The 16531-nt window shown below is 44.6% G+C and overlaps 1 protein-coding gene across 1 annotated transcript in view; it reads left to right on the top strand.

Annotated features, from left to right (window-relative positions):
* Positions 1 to 784: 784 nt before the first annotated feature.
* Positions 785 to 16531, top strand: part of CCDC80 (coiled-coil domain containing 80) — a 35154-nt gene continuing 19407 nt past the window's right edge. The window contains exons 1-3 of the mRNA XM_028110496.2: positions 785 to 1376; positions 1813 to 3719; positions 11237 to 11393. Coding sequence (XP_027966297.2) covers positions 1824 to 3719; positions 11237 to 11393 — 2053 coding nt within the window. The 5' untranslated portion in view covers positions 785 to 1376; positions 1813 to 1823. The remainder of the gene's footprint in view (positions 1377 to 1812; positions 3720 to 11236; positions 11394 to 16531) is intronic.

Raw genomic sequence — 16531 nt, 5'->3', positions numbered from 1 at the left:
GTCCTCCGAGGAAGCCCCTAGCCTACCATCTCTAGCCAGAGCCCAGGGCTGGAGATCATAATGCCCTTCCCCTGATGTAATGACCAGCCACAGTCTCAGGGGGACAGCAACCATCGCCTGCCATTTCTAACCTTTTCCCAACTTCCTTCCAGGCCAAAGAGAAAACGAGGAACAAGAACTCAGTAATATGATCCCAATTAGCATAAAATAAAAACAACCCAGTCATGTTTTCCATGGGCTTTTCCAACCTCAAACTAAACACATAAAACAGGGAGAAAGAGATAAAAATATACACACGGAACTAGAAATATATAAATACTGTCCATGGATGTACAGCCAAGCACCCTGACCCAAATGAGTATCTGTCCCTAGGAAAACCAAGCAGCCAGACGCAGAAATCTGAGAATTTTCCCTTCCCGACGTGCAGTGTGAGTCCAGACAGGAAGGGAAAGTATCCTGATTCCTTGGTATGCAAGGGGTTAAGTCCTCAGCCATCCTATTCTAAAGTGATTTATGATGATGTGTAGTGTTTCAAAACTTTTCCCCCACCCCAAAGAACAGCCCTCTCCTTCCCCACCGAGTCCACTCTCAACGTGCTGAAGTGGGAAGGAGGTGGTGTTTTGCTGATCTGTTAAATTCTTAGTGAAGTTTCCTTGATTTCCAGCGCTGCTGTTGTTTGAGTTTGGTTTGGATCAAAACTGAGGTTGTCCTGGCATTTCTGGGACCAGGTCCAGGCAAGAGGAAGAAGAAAAAGAAGGAGAAGGAAAAGAGGAGGAAAGAAAAAAAAAGGTGGGGAGAAATAAAGGAGGAGAGAAGCACAGGAAAAGAAAAAAGTTCTTTTTCAACATCACATTCCTGTGTTTTCCCTCAGCCTGGAAAACATATTAATCCCAGTGCTTTCAGGCTTGGAAACAAAGGGACTCAGCCAGACTGTGGGGGAAAGGGTGATAAGAAGGATCCTGGAACTCTAAAGAGAGAAAGAACAAGATTCAGGGAGAGCTGGGACTTCACTTTCAGGGGCGTCCTGTGTTGTCGGCACAGGGGACTGGCACACACAGACACGCGAGCAGAAACTACAGACAAATGGAGATGCAAAGACTCACAAGGACAGCTCCTTTCCCCTCATCCTACTTGTCAAGAAGGTGAGAAGACAGCCAGAGGAAAGAAGAAAGCAGCTCAGCCCTCAGGTCAGGACAGGCTGTGGGTCCGTGGCGCCTTTGGGAGCCGGAGCTGCAGCACACCCCCCTTTGTACTGCTCAGCCGGGCGAAGGAGAACGAGGCTTGGGAGGAAAAGTATTTCATCGAGGAAACTGTCCTGGGACCACACTTCAGATTGCCTTTTAAACCCTCTGCATTCCATCTCCATGAGCCACAATGTAAGTGTGTAATCCTTGCTGTCTTTGGTGTGTTTGTTTGTTTCTTGGTTGCTCATTTGAAGAAATGAAACAGGAATGTTGTCATAATTAATATGCTCAGTGTGCCTTTTCTCTGGAGCATCAGAGAACCGGGTGGAAACAGGGCAAGCACGCTGAATGGGGAACGGAGCTGGGTTTCCTGCTTAATGTAACTGTCTCTGTTAAGCACTAACAAATTACAGGGGTTTAAAAGCAACAGGATCTCATCCTTTTTTTGCATTCCCTGACCTCCTTGCTTCTTCTCTCACCACCCCTTCCCCCACCCCCTTGGCCAAGACAGAGAAAGAGAAAATGCCCAGTTCTGTTTGCAATTAAATGATTTTCTTCTTCTTTTTCTTTCTTTTTTTTCCCACTCCCCCTCTCCCTTTCTGTCTTTTGACCCCGCTGCCTTTCAAAGTGGATTGCACAATGACATGGAGAATGGGACTCAGTTTTACCATGCTGTTGGCAATGTGGCTGGTGTGTGGATCAGAACCCCACCTCCATGCCATGAATAGAGGGAGCCACGGAGGGCGGAAAGCACCTCTGGTTTCCCCAGCCAGCAGAAGGCCAGCTCGGCTTCTGAGGCACACAGGGAGGTCTCAGGGAATTGAGAGAAGCACTCTGGAAGAACCAAACATTCCGCCTCTCCAGAGAAGGAGGAGTGTGCCGGTGTTGAGAGTAGCTCCCGCGACGACCATGCCGCCAGCCCCAGAGCGCATCAGTGGGGCGCCAGTGCGACCCAAGCAGAGATCAGTAGCCCCGAGCTCTCCCCGTGACATGATCCGAGATGAGGGGTCCTCAGCTCGCTCAAGAATGTTGCGTTTCCCCTCTGGGTCCAGCTCTCCCAACATCCTTGCCAGCTTTGCAGGGAAGAATAGGGTCTGGGTCATCTCGGCCCCTCACGCCTCGGAGGGCTACTACCGGCTCATGATGAGCCTCCTGAAGGACGATGTGTACTGCGAACTGGCTGAAAGGCACATCCAGCAGATTGTGCTGTTCCACCAGGCAGGCGAGGAAGGAGGCAAGGTGCGGAGGATCACGAGTGAGGGCCGGGTCCTGGAGCAGCCCCTGGACCCCAACCTCATCCCAAAGCTGATGAGCTTCTTGAAGCTGGAGAAGGGGAAGTTTGGCATGGTGCTGCTGAAGAAGACGCTGCAGGTGGAGGAGCGCTACCCTTATCCCGTCAGGCTGGAGGCCCTGTATGAGATCATCGACCAAGGTCCCATCCGCAGGATAGAGAAAATCAGGCAGAAGGGTTTTGTCCAGAAATGTAAGGCCTCTGGAGTCGAGGGCCAGGTGGTGGAGGAGGGGAACAATGGCGGAGGGGCAGGAAAGCCGGTCGTGAGCAGTGAGAAGAGAAAGGACGACCAGAGGAGAGCCCAAGTCCCACCGACCAGAGAGAGTCGGGTGAAGGTGCTGAGAAAGCCGGCCGCCACCACGGCCGCCCCTCCCCCGCCTCCTCCAACCCCAAGGGCCACCACCCTGCCTCCTGCTGCAGTCCCAACCGTGACCCGGGCCACCTCTCGGGTGGTAACTGCAGCTGCAAGACTGACGTCCACCACGGCCTTTCCTACCACCCAGAAGCCCTGGACCCCCAGGGTGCACCCCTCCTCAGATGCGCACAGGCCCCCCGCAACGGCGGAGGGGGCCCCTGCCAGGGAGCCGGGGGCCTCAGAGAATCTCTACCCTCAGCCCAGGAAGGAGCAGCACAGGGAGAGGCTGCAGACCACGAGGAGGCCCGGCAAGGCCACCGGCTTCGAGAGCTTCACGGCTGCCCCTCCCACCACCATCTCAGAGCACAGCACTAGGGCGGGCGCGGGACGTTTCCGGGACAACCGCACAGACAGGCGGGAGCACGGCCACCGGGACCCAAATGTGGTGCCAGGTCCTCACAAGCCAGCCAAGGGGAAACCTCCCAAAAAGAAAGCCCAGGACAAAATTCTTAGCAATGAGTATGAGAGTAAGTATGACCTCAGCAGGCCTACTGCCTCTCAGCTGGAGGAGGAGTTGCAGGTGGGGAATATTCCCCCCCAAAAAGCAAAGGAATCGAAAAAGCATGAAAAGCTTGAGAAACCTGAGAAGGAGAAGAAAAAAAAGGTGAAAAATGAGAAAGCAGACAAGTTACTCAAGAGTGAAAGGCAGGTGAAGAAGGAGAAGGCTGAGAAAAAGAGCAGGCAGGAGAAAGAGAAGAGCAAGAAGAAAAAAGCAGGGAAAACAGAGCAGGAGGGCTACCTGAAACCCACCACCAAACACTTCGCTCAGAGTCCCAGGAAGTCGGTGACCGATCTGCTGGGGTCCTTTGAAGGCAAACGAAGGCTTCTTGTAAGTAATCTCCCCAGCATTGTTCTGTGGGCTGAGGCAGGGCATGTTAATGTTTGCTTTGTTATTTTTCTACAATCATGTTGCTGGATGGCAGACTGTGGCTGAATCCGTGCCATGTCAAGAAGATCAGGAGGTTCAACCAGAAAGGGCAGCTAGGCCGGTAGCTCCTTTTGGTTTAGTGCTCTATGAACCTCTGTCCACACAGGTTCGTGGCCCTGAGGTCCAGACTCAATGGCCGGGAGCCCTTAGACATAAGTCCAGGCAAGCCTCTATGCGAAGCTTTTTCCAAACCTGTCAGTACCCATCCCCCATCCTTAGCTCTCTTCCAACGGATAGTTCTGGGCAAGAGCATCCTTTTACCAAGTTCAAAGAATAAAAGAACAAAGGAGTTCCAAAAACGGCATGCATTGACTCTGGTCACAACTTAGGAAGGAGATGTATCTCTTCATGAGCTTAGGAACTAGAAGCATGTGTATGGGGAAATGGTACATTTTCTCCTTTTTCTCCTAATTAGGTCTCTATCAGAGTGGAAACCTCAAAGAGGAAAGGAAGGCAGCCTGGGTGGGGAGCGGGTATGACTGGGAGTGGGGAAGTGTCCTTGTTGGCGTGACCCTCACGAATACTTTAAAACCAGCTGGTTGAAGTCTTCTCCCCTTAAAGACTGCCTCCCCCATCACTGCCCAACTCCCAGTAAGAGACCAAAAAGACAGCGTGGGGAACTGGGTTAATTGTTCCAATTTCCAAAATGCTAAAGACAGATGTCAGTTTCTCCTGAGCCTCTGTCAAATGAGTGCCTGTGTGTGTGTGTGTGTGTGTGTGTGTGTGAGAGAGAGAGAGAGAGAGAGAGAGAGAGAAAGGAGACAAGCAAGTCTTTCTCCCACTTTGCCTGTGTTTCTGAAGCCACTGATACAGAGCAAGTCAAGGTCCATCTCAAGAGCTCTCTCTTTTGGCCATTACTAGCCTCCATCCCAAGAATAATTAAAGAATCTAGTCAAGCCGAAGGAAGCCTTTGGGCAGAAAGAAACCCCATCTTAAATGTAAGGGCAGTTCTCATCAGCCGTGTGCGAATGGTTCCTTCCCCTCTTCTTGTCTCCTTGCCCCTCTTTTAGGGCCGTTCCAAGATTTCTACCCCTTCTTAATGCTGTCATTTTACTCCAGGCTGTCAAGGAGGAGAGGTACAGTACAATCACTTCAGAGAAAAGGATCAGTAAATTAGTGTCAGGCAGTGTGGGTGAGGAAGGATTTTTTTCAGATACATGGGTGGGAAGGAGACACCTCATGCCACTGAGGACAGTTTTGTCCTACTAAAGGCATGAGGTGACTGCACCCTGCATTATCCCCACCCAAAGAGATAGGCACTCTTCTCTCAAGGCGTCTCTCAAAGGGGCTTTTAGTTTTTCCAATCTGGTCTAAATTTGGATTAATGATCTGAGCGGAGAGGCTCTGGTGTCCATTTATCTTTAGCGGTTTCAAAAAGTTTAAGTAGGCATTTGAAATGTGACTCAGAGCAGAGTCCCTGGTGGTGTTTATCATGGGTGGGGCATGTCCCAAAATTCTCTCAGGTGTTCCACAGTGGTGCACCTATGCATTAGAACAAAACGTTAAGTTTTCATTGATTCTACAGGTTTGTGTGTGTGTGTTGTTATGCATTTTTTGTATATTTTACTCATTTTTAACCAGAGCCTTAAAGTATATAACTTAGTTAGCAGAGGATAGGCTGTCTGCTAGAGCAGTTTAACAGCTACTTGGTTATTTTCAGAGTACATAAATTTAAATGAGAATATTTTAGTCAGAGCCAAAAGAACCATTCATTTCAGAGGAGAATTAATTCTACCTGGTACTTAAATGTTTGTTACAGAACCTAAGGGAGCCAGCTGCTCTCTGAGGTATGGGCAAGCCTTTGCAGTGTGCTCCTCCCGAGGAGCCAGGACTTTGTCCAGCCTGTAAAGTACATCACCCAACCCTGGCCAGTTAGCCAACAGGGCGGGTGAAGTGTTCCTCATGGGCAGGTTTTAAGCAGGGGGGAAATAATCATGGGTAAAATGTCAGGATTGTAATTGTGCACCCGTCTGGCAAATACTTCCATTACCCCTGGTTTGTGAGTGCAAAGAAAGAGGTTTTCATACTCTATCCCTGATATTAGTCATGCCTTTCATTTCTCCCCTTTCACTCTACTCCCTTAGTCAGGGATTTGAAAGCCCAGCTGGCTATTTTCTGCTTTAAACAGTATCCCTGATCATAAATTTCTAGCAAATGAAATTCAAACGACAGCCTCTGCTGATGTCATGTGAGGCAAGCCAGAAACCAGCTGGGATGGCTCATGGCAGCATTGCTCTCGGGCTGGCGAGAGAACCAGGTTTGTTATTAGGAAGAAAGTACCAACAGGCGGCAGTTCAGTCTTACCATCCCACGTGTGCCCAGCTGATGATCATATCAGAAATGTGTTTCCTGAAGAGATGATATCTAAAATAGGAATGGATTAGAAAAGACAAGGTGAAGTAAACATGATATAATATCAAAAGATGGAGAGAAAAGAAATCTGTTTCACCAGGCAGAGAGGAGACCTGGATTTCTGGGTGAAAGAGCTGGTTGGTGCCTTTTGTCTTTTTTCCACTCATTTTTTTTCCTAGTACACATGCTGATGTTATTCAGAAAGTGCCGTGATTCAATTAATATTCATTAAGACTTAACACTCTCCGAGCTGTAAAAGGGGGGCTGACGACACATACCTCCAACTGGCCTCCACCGAACCCAGTATGTTCAAACTGAAACGAGGTTACGTTCCAAGAAGTCATGCAGGACTTTCAGCTCCTCTTTCCAGTTTTTCAGTAACCAGCTACGATGTATCATAAACCCCCAGGGCTTCACAGTTATCTATATCATTCTTTAGATGTGAAAACATCATGTAACCGCTCCTTAACCCATCTTTTAGAGAAACAATGGCCACCATGGTGAACAGCATCTGAGGGGCCTTCCAAGGACCTACAGGGAGAACCAGGTGTCCTATTCTGAGGCCAGAGGTCAGTCCTTCAAACCCCCTTCCTCTCAGCCTATAAACAGAAAAGGGCACATTCTGCAAGGTGCTTTGCCAAAGCTGTGTGGTTTAACTGTCATAACAACCCCATGAGGAGGGACTCATTAACTCCACTATACAGTCAAGGAAAGAAGCTTAGAGAAATTGAGAAGTTTCCCAAGCTGTGCAGCTAATACATGGCCAAGTCAGAATTAGAACTCAGGTCCGTTTGATTTTAAAATTCATACTCCAGCCCCTCCCCCATCCTGCATCCTATGGGTGTGAGCCTTCAATGGGCATATGCCAAAAAGTGAAGGAGAAACTGAGAAATCATCCTGTTAGTCAATACAGATGTTTTAAAATTCACTTTTAACCTTAAATTACTCAGATAAATGGTAAGGTCTATCAATTGTCAACATTTTGTGCTAAGCAACAGTGTAGAGTTTCTGACCTTGATGACCAGCTGGTTCTCTGCACCTGAGCCCTCCGGCTTGCCTGGGGGGTCAGTCGAGAACAATAGATTGAATCCCAGTTGACTTAACCCCTCAGACTGGTTGGTGTCAGTTTGGGGTTGACAACAGTAAGAATAGAGAAAAGCCGTTTATCACTAAAACGATGGACTATATGGCGTAGAGCTAAAAGGCCATCATTTTGTGCCCTGAGATGTACCTACTTGTCAGCTAGCAAGAGTCCTCATAATGTGGAATTACATAGACTCAAGATCAAGTTTAAGCACCCTGGAGACTGAATTTCCTATAATTCAACCAGGTTCTTACTTTTAACCCTACCTCAGAAATTTGGATATTGGGACAACAATCTACTTATTTGGTTTAATTTTAGAAAGGGCTATAAAGCTCTGCTTTACTGAGGCGTACTAGTAGCTCGAATGTTATTTTTCAGAATCCTGTAAAAATCTAGTGTTTTGAGCTTAACACAGTGCTTAGAATAAGCTGAGACTTAAAATATCTTCCCCTTAGCATCTTCCCATTCTTGTTTGCTCCCTTCACTTATGCAAACAGGCTCCATTATATTCTGAGGCTCCTTGTGCCAACACACCAGTTGGAATAGAAACATAAAAAAAGAACCACAACACAATTCTGAATCCATGATACATACCCTGATTTATCACCACCAAACTGGAAGGAGGCCAAGTGTCAGACAATAATGTTTACTGAGAAGTTCTAGGATGCTCTTTTTAGGAAGAGAGGATTGGACACGGTTACCATTTTAAACACCGTTGAAAATACTGCCAAACTCGACAACAAATGGGACGGAGGTGTCAGCACACAGGGAAAGTGCCTGAAATATGTTCACGTGATCAACCTCCTCTACTGTCCCTGATGCAAGCTCGAGCGACAGATTAAATGCAAGGGGAGAGGGGTCTTTAGCAGCTGGTTCGCAGACGGCATCTAGACATTCCTAAGCAGGGGACCACTCCTCCTCTCCTCTGGCTGGAGTGATCTATGGAAACTGAGAAACATCGGCCAGCATTTGAACAGCAATGAAAAGGAGAAAGTGACCATCGTAGGCTAGGAAAGATAATAAGGACGATGCTGCGTTTGAAGACTGCTTGCATGCAGTTAAGGTGGAGGGGAGGGGAGAGCTTTCTGGGTGGAAGGGGTGATAGGGGCCAAGGCAAAAGAAGGAATGAGAGTCAACTCTTCAGAGGCAACATACACATATGGTGCTTGTGTGCACACAGCCGGTACATATACTTTTTTTTTTTCCCCCGATTCTCACTACTTCCCCGATTGTCAGGGAAGTTGTTTCATTTTAAAGATGCAAAAGCCAAGGTTCAGAAAGTTAAGTAGCCTTGTTGAGGCTACAAGGTAGCCAGCGTTGAATTAGAAGCAAATGCAGTCCCTCCCACTTTGACTACACTCACCCTTTCTCTGTGCCACTCTGCCCAGATTCCTTTCATTTCATAACGGAGACCAGTCTGGCTACGGAGTGAAGAGGTCACGTAAGGGAGGAATAGGAGGAAAGGTTAGCAAGAGAGAGGCTGGGACCAGGTTGTGGAGGGAGGAAGTGAGTCATGCAAAATAAATGTCACCTCACGGGTAGGTTAAAGCATCCCAGGGCACAGGTCCTGAGGTGAAAATAAACATCAGGGCTCTTTATTTATTTATGTTGATTCCCACTGGGTGTCCAACAGTCTAAGTAGTCTAAGGCTACTGCATTCAGAGGTAATGAGAGAAGCTGCCAGGCAGGGGAGGATGAGGTTCTGTATGATTCTATGTTGTCCGAAGTTCCCAGTTATTCACAAGAGGGAGAAACAGACCAGAGGGAGCTGTGAGGACTCTTGAAATCCTGTCCTTTCGTGGTCTGTCCATGGGCTGTAAAGGTCCATGGCAAAGTATAATAAGAATGAAATAGAATCTATGTACGGATTTGAAGTTCCAAAGACAGGTAATTATCAGTCATCTAGCACGGGGGCAGCTGTGCCCTAGAGACTCCTCTAAATATGGTCTAAATTTGGGTATATCCTTCATTTAGAAAAGGGAATCCAAAATCATTACCAGTAGATCTTCCCTTTGTTTCTGGCTACTTTGTGTTTTCACTTAAACATTCATTTATTTCAAAACAGTGTGTTTGTGAGCAAAGAATGGCCAGAAAGAAAAACCTAAAACATACCAACTGAAAATAAAGTTCCAAGATATGGGCCACCATCAAAACCTGAAGAAATATGTTCAAATGTCATAAAACCAATTAAAAACTAACAAACAAAGCAAAAATACCATTCCTGTATCTTTTTATAGCCACTTTAAATCTTCTTTTAAGGCTAAGTATGAATCAATGAATAAATTTGGAAAAATATTATTTTTTCTCTTGGGAAATTACATTTCTAAAATAAGCATGTTCTACCCACCCTGTCCATCTGAACAGGCATATAAACACAAAATCAAAAATAAACAAAATCGTGACCACTTAAATAAATAACAACCTGAGAAAAAAAATAGCTTCATCCCAGAAAAAATCTTTGTTAATGTTCCACTCAAAAGTTATTGAACACATTTTGATTTCCATGAGGGATAGTATTTGTATAGCACAGGGAATTTTTAAAAGGGAAAGCCTGCAGGCAATAATAAACACATCTCTGACAGAGAAGGATAAATAGCAGTATCAAGCTGGGAGCAGGTTTATTAACCATTTCGATAAAGTGTTTGGAAGAGATTAACAATAACAACGTGGCAACTTGCCCTCTGAAAAATGTCAAGCTAATAGCCACAAACTTCAGAAATATTTTATAAGGTTAGATGGTAAGTAGAAAAGTGGCTGATAAATTTGAATGTGGTCAGGTTTGAGAAAGTGTATAGAGGCCGGTCTCTAAGCCAAGTGATGAGTTAACAAAGGGTGAATAGACAGTGTTCATACAGACAACAGCCTAGTGAGCTATTTAAGGTCAGAGAGCTTAACAAAGACCTGCTCATCATCAGAATGAAATTCCACGTTCTTCCACCTCCAGGGTGAATAGCACCATGCCCACCCACTTGTGGGGGTGTGGTACCTAGCTCTGGTCTCTGCTCATGAAAAACCTGGTAAAATTGGAGAAGGCTCAGGAAAAGCCTACAAAAATAATCAAGGAAGTAGAAAAGCTTTTATATCCAGTTAGGTGGAAATATTGAGACATTCTTAGAGCATTCAACAGGAGCCCTAAAAATGAAGGGTATCCTCCTTTTATCCAAAATTATAAAATATGCTTTTCCAAATGACTCTCGTGACTATAGCATCTCTTTCTTTTGCTCTGTCTGGGGTTCGCAGTGAGCTTAAAAGACACACAGGAGCTCGTTGAAAAATGCCAGGCCTAAATTACAGGAGGCTGAACTGAAAGAGCAAAATCCATCTTGCTGGGGCGGACTCCAGTGTCAAAGAAGTCCGCCACGAGCTCTGTACAGGCCCAGTGTGACAATGAATATATTCTGTGTGACAAAACATAGGCCAAGGTGCCATCCTAAAAACTTTCTGCAAGGTTGCCTAGAGAAGTATGATAAGAATGAAGTAGAATCTATGCATGGATTTGAAGTTACAATGGCTATGAAGCTCTCTCAACCCTGTGGGACGTAAAACAAAAGAGTAGTAACCACTCAATTCACAAGAGCAGCCCATTAGGATAATAAAGACCAAAAGGAAGGAAGGGCGATAGCACTTATTGCACTATTATTACATGTCCAGTATTCATGTAATGTCCACAACAGCCTTGTAAAATAAGTGTTCCTGTGCAGAGTTCACTGAGAAAGCTAGGACCCATGAAGACTAGTACTAAAGATAACTAGAGGGAATAGAAAACTCTAACGTATTTGGAGTCATTACAAAACAGGGGCACTTTCCAAATGGACTGTTTTGGCCCTAGTTATGCTAACTGTTCAATAGAACACTTTAGTTTAGCATCTGTCTTTAGCATCAGTCACTACCAGCCCTCTATTCCGAATTATCCTTTTGGATTTTGCCTCTGTGTACAACTATCACTGTGAATTAATATTTGCTTGTCTCCTCCCACCTCTAGCTGATCACGGCTCCAAAGGCTGAGAACAACATGTATGTGCAGCAGCGAGATGAGTATCTGGAAAGTTTCTGCAAGATGGCCACCCGGAAAATCTCCGTGATCACCATCTTTGGCCCTGTCAACAACAGCACCATGAAAATTGACCACTTCCAGCTAGGTTCTCTTAAACATTTTAATTACATTATTGTTTTTCTCATACCTAAGGTGAAACAAACTTTATGGGAGAGGTCAGCAGGGAATTAAGAGGAAAATTCAGATATTCAGAGGGCTCTTTCCTTGTGGTAACAAAGGTCAGTTTACCTACCTCTTTATGTAACTATTCTGGATGGTTCTGGTGTAAGTTTTTGGCACTTTACAATGAAAAAAATATGCAAGCATCCTATGGTTTGAAAGTCAATGAGGTGGAGAAAAACAGGAGAAGTAATACAGTGGTGGGAGAGCCAGAAAGGTATGTAGACAGTTTCTTCTGGATCCAGAGTCTTCTTGCCTGTGAATAATACCGTTTGATCTTCCTGCCACCTTCATGCTGCAGGTGACTCACTCACAGATGGGGACCTGCCAGGCCCTTGGAAGCACTTGTCTCTGGCAAGACTGGGGAGGGCTGAGAAAGGCTGTTCAGCTAAATGAAAAGTTAGTGAAAATATGGACTGAACTGCACCCAAGTCCTTTTGGAGAGCTGAAGAATTTGGCTGAATGTAGAGTTTTCATAATTTTTCATATTAATGGTGTGTGTGAGGCTCATGAGGTGTACAGCTCAGCACTGGGCAGCTAACTCCTTGCAGTTCTCATGGGAATGTTGCAAGACTTACTGTGAGTAGTTTGGTCACAGTCAGAAGCCCCAGATCTGACCCACCCAGTTTCTTTTATAATTATTACATCTCTGGGGCTTTATGTTTAAAAAAAAAACTTTTCCCTTCATGCATTCTCTATTTTTTAAAATTTTTTAACTACAACGAAAGTTCTTCATATTTCACCATTTGCAGATCCTGCATATTTTTCATAAAATACATTTCCTCGGAAAGAATATAAAACATATTTTCCCCATTAGTTAACATTTAACTTCAATACATATAACACATTATCTCACAGATTTTTCTGTTGTGTGATCTTGATGCAATAGAACACATAGCAGTCATAATTACATCATGATAATGCCAATTTAGTTTGGATACTGTCTAGCTTCTAAATCATATTTTAAAAATTGTGGTTAAGGGGCGCTTGGATGGCTCAGATGGTTAAGCATCTGACTCTTGGTACCAGATCAGGTCTTGATCTCAGGGTCATGAGTTCAGGCCTTGTGTTGGGCTCTACACTAGGCGTGGAGCCTACTTTAAAAAAAAAAATGTGGTTAAAACATGTGATCCCAACCTTTTTTTGTTTTTTTTTAAAGCATGAGACAGAGAGTTGGGGAGGGGCAGAGGCAGAGGGAGAGATAGAACTCTAAGCAAGCTCCATGCCCAGAACAAAGCCTGACACGGGTTTCGATCCCAAAACTCTGAGATCATGACCTGAGCTGAAATCAAGAGTAGGATGCCTAGCCAACTGAGCCACCCAGGTGCCCTGAGTCCGATCTTCTTAACTAATTTTTAAGTGCACAATACAGTATTGGTAACTATAGACACAATATTATATAGCAGGTCTCTAGAATTTATTCAGATATGAAGTTTCAGTTATGCCTTCTCTGTTTTTATTAGCTCACCTTCCCCTGAGTTAGCTCCAAAGGAAAATAAATACCAACCTTTCCAATGTCCCATCATAAAACATTAGGGGTCGGTGACTGGTTTGTGGACATTCATCCCTATCCTGAGTGTATGTTTGGGAGGGAGAGCAACAACAACAGAGCCCTTAACCACCACAACAATAATCGTACAAACAGAAGACACAAAACGAGGTCTAGAGTCAAACAGACCAGTTCCCAACTTCTTTGTTGCGTGACTTTGGGCAAATTGTTTCCTAAGCTTCAGCCTAGAAAATAATGATAGCTATTTCAAGGGCTATGGTGAGGATTTAGTAAGATAAGGCCTATAAGTATCTGCCATATCATGAATGCTCTTATGTGGTCACAATCATCACCATTTTTTCTGGCAGGCATCTGGAGCTCCGTGAGCGGTCACAGGGACTAGAGCACCTGTAATTAAAAAGCACTTGTAATTGCTCTCAGCTAATTACAGCACGTTGACAGGGAACCCTCACAAGTGCCCTCCCAGGTCACAAGGTGCATTACTGCTCTTGGTAATAAAACCAAAGCCCACAACACTAAGACTGCAAAGACACCTATTTAGTGTCTAATCGAGATTCAACCATTTGTTTCTGGATTTCCAAATAGTAGCAAGAGCCAGGGAGCTTAATTACAATCCAGATGTCTAGAGAGGAAGTAGATATTCAATCCAGTGCAGAAACTGGTGCTGGCTGGCGATGAAAGGGCTCCCCTGCCAGGTGTTTCCAGTGTCAAATGTGTTGCCCAAAGAATCCTCATTCCTTATTTCGGAGAAGTTTGGAAAAATCATTATCTGTTCTGCTTTAGCCTCTATGTGGTCCCTACTGTTATAAGCATCTGGTGTTGCCTTGGCAAATTTTTAGCATTAATCCTGCTGGTTTTTTAGACATCTGGATTGAATATGAGCAGTAGAGGCACTGAGGGGTTTTTCCTGCCCTATTGGAAGTCAGGTATTGTGCGTTGGGTGTTTGCCTCTCACTGAATGGCAGCTTGGATATGATCTGGGGGGGGGCCTTCTCTTTTGTTCCTCATTTAATTCCTGGAAGGCCTTTCTTTCCTTGTGTTATGTCCCAGCTTAACCTCCTTATGGGAAAGGCCATAGAATTTTCAGCCAAGACTGGGAGCCAGCCATGGGAAAACAGGAATTGGCATGCACCATGGACTCAGTGAACCAAACTCTAGCTTTGACCGATTTTCAGCTGGAAATCTATCAGATGGCCTTACTTTCCTTAAAAATAAATCAAGCACTCTCTACTCTTCCAGACTTTTACTGGGCCTTAAAAAGAGAAACCCACAACCAACTACACGGTGGGCTGTTCTCACCAGCTGGTCCATTTTGCTAAATGTATATGGACTACAGATGATGGCCCTACAAATATCAGGAAATTTACCTTAAGATTTCAGTCCTTAGCCTAATGAAAGTCACTCTGCCTGAGCAAATTGTAATGCAGAATAAGCCCATCTCGTTTTGCCATCCAAGCTAATATTATACATGAGAGTTTAGAAAAACATAGCACATAAAAGCATTTTCAGTTAGTGGTATTTAAAATATCAATCGGATAGAAAAATTGGTGTATATATGAAGAGGATGGATTATAGACAAAGTGTGCCAGATAGGAAGAAGTAGCTGGCTAAAGGCACTTTACTCGGACGCGTGAGTGGCTCAGTCAGTTAAGCGTCTGCCTTCGGCTCAGGTCATGATCCCAGGATCCTGGGAGCAGAGCCCTGCATCAGCGGGGAGTCTGCTTCTCCTTCTCCCTCCCCCTCTGCCTCTCTGCTCTGCTCATGCTCTCACTCTCTCTCTCTCTCAAATAAATTAAAAAAAAAAATAAAGGTGCTTTATTGCAGAATGGAAAGAGAAATAAGGGGAAAACACGGCAGGCATGTTTCTTAGCAAGATACAGGGATGAATAATATTTGACAGTGATATTCAATCACCAGCTTTTAAGGGCTAGAACATACAAGACATTTTTATGGGCAAAGGAAGTTCTTTGAAAACTTCCTTTGAAGGAAGACAAGTTTGAGGGTATTCGATGAAAAAGGAGGTCGAAAGTTGATGGGGACGCAGCTGGAATGTGACAACAGGAGAAAAAGTGATTCCATAGTCATATGAGTAAGCAACTCATGGGTGTGTTTCTAAAATACCTTTTATAGGTGAGAGCGATAGACTCCATTTCAGCCTAATATTCTCTTTCTGTCTCTGATCCTGTGGAAGAGAATTGTTCTTTATGGACAAGCCTCGCCGGCTCCATAACAATGCAGAAATGTCACTTCCCCTCAGAACACCTGAAAATTTGACGCTTTGCCCCAGCTCCTCCTTTCATCATGATGACAAAGTCTGGCAGCTGCCCCCTTGTGCTGGGAGGCTAGCCTGGGTGAGGGATCCGATTTCCAGACAATGGCTGGGTGTCCCTCTCTGTTTATTCAGTCTCTTATTATCAATCATTGTGTGCCCTGGAGGCTGGGGAGCCTGCCCCCAGCTTGTTCAGTCATCCCATTTCACTGCCCTCCTGCTTCTCAAGTGCATCAGTGTCAAGATCAACCCCTGATGAGCAAGGGGCGAAAAGCACCTGATAAGTCAACCATACAAAACAGTGCTTGAAGAATGTGGTGGAAGGTTAAGCTCTTCCAATTGCAGTCATTAGAGAAGCTGTAAACATCAGAGAATTTTGAAAAGTGTGTTGATTTTTGGAGAGGCCTTGAATATGGAGATTTTTTGATAGGTGATGACTCCATCAAAGTACTTTTTGTTTTTATTTAATTTCTTAAAGAGATGATGCATTTTTTTGGATTCGAAAGTCAAAGCTACATAGAAAAATATACACAGACAAGCATTACACCTATTCTTGACCCCTATACCTTATTAATCTCTGCCCCGTAGGTATTTTTATGATTTCTTATTTATCTTTTTTTAAGATTTTATTTATTTATTTGACAGAGAGAGAGACAGTGAGAGAGGGAACACAAGCAGGGAGAGTGGGAGAGGGAGAAGCAGGCTCCCCGCGGAGCAGGGAGCCCGATGTGGGGCTCGATCCCAGAACCCTGGGATCATGACCTGAGCCGAAGGCAGACGCTTAATGACTGAGCCACCCAGGTGCCCCTCTGATTTCTTATTTATAAATTTAGTGCTTCTTTATGCAAATACAAATAAATATAAACACCTATATCCCCGCTTTAGTACAAAATATAGTATTTATACAACTCTGAACTTTGCTTTTTTCACCTAAAAAATATTTCCTGAAGACCTTCCCTTATGAGTATATAGAAATTGTCCACATTCTTTATTAAGCCATTGTAAAATTCTACCACAGTTTATTTAACCAGTCTCCTTGTTAATGGACACTTAGATTATTTTCAGTATTTTGTTATTATAAGTAATTTCACAGTAAATAACCTTATCCTATGTCACTCTATGTGGGTATATCTTTACAATAAATTCTGAGAAACAGGATTATTGGGCCAAATGGAAAATGTATTTAGCTTTGTTAGATATCACCAGATTTCTCTCCACACAAGGTGTACCATACTGCCGTCCTACCAGCATGTATAAGAGTGTCCATTTCCCTAAACCTCTCCAA

Source organism: Eumetopias jubatus, unplaced genomic scaffold, assembly GCF_037043125.1.
Source record: "Eumetopias jubatus isolate StellerSeaLion01/CBP00866 unplaced genomic scaffold, mEumJub1_p1.0 scaffold_1, whole genome shotgun sequence".
Lineage (NCBI taxonomy): Eukaryota > Metazoa > Chordata > Mammalia > Carnivora > Otariidae > Eumetopias > Eumetopias jubatus.
This window is presented reverse-complemented; position numbering and strand designations above follow the sequence as displayed.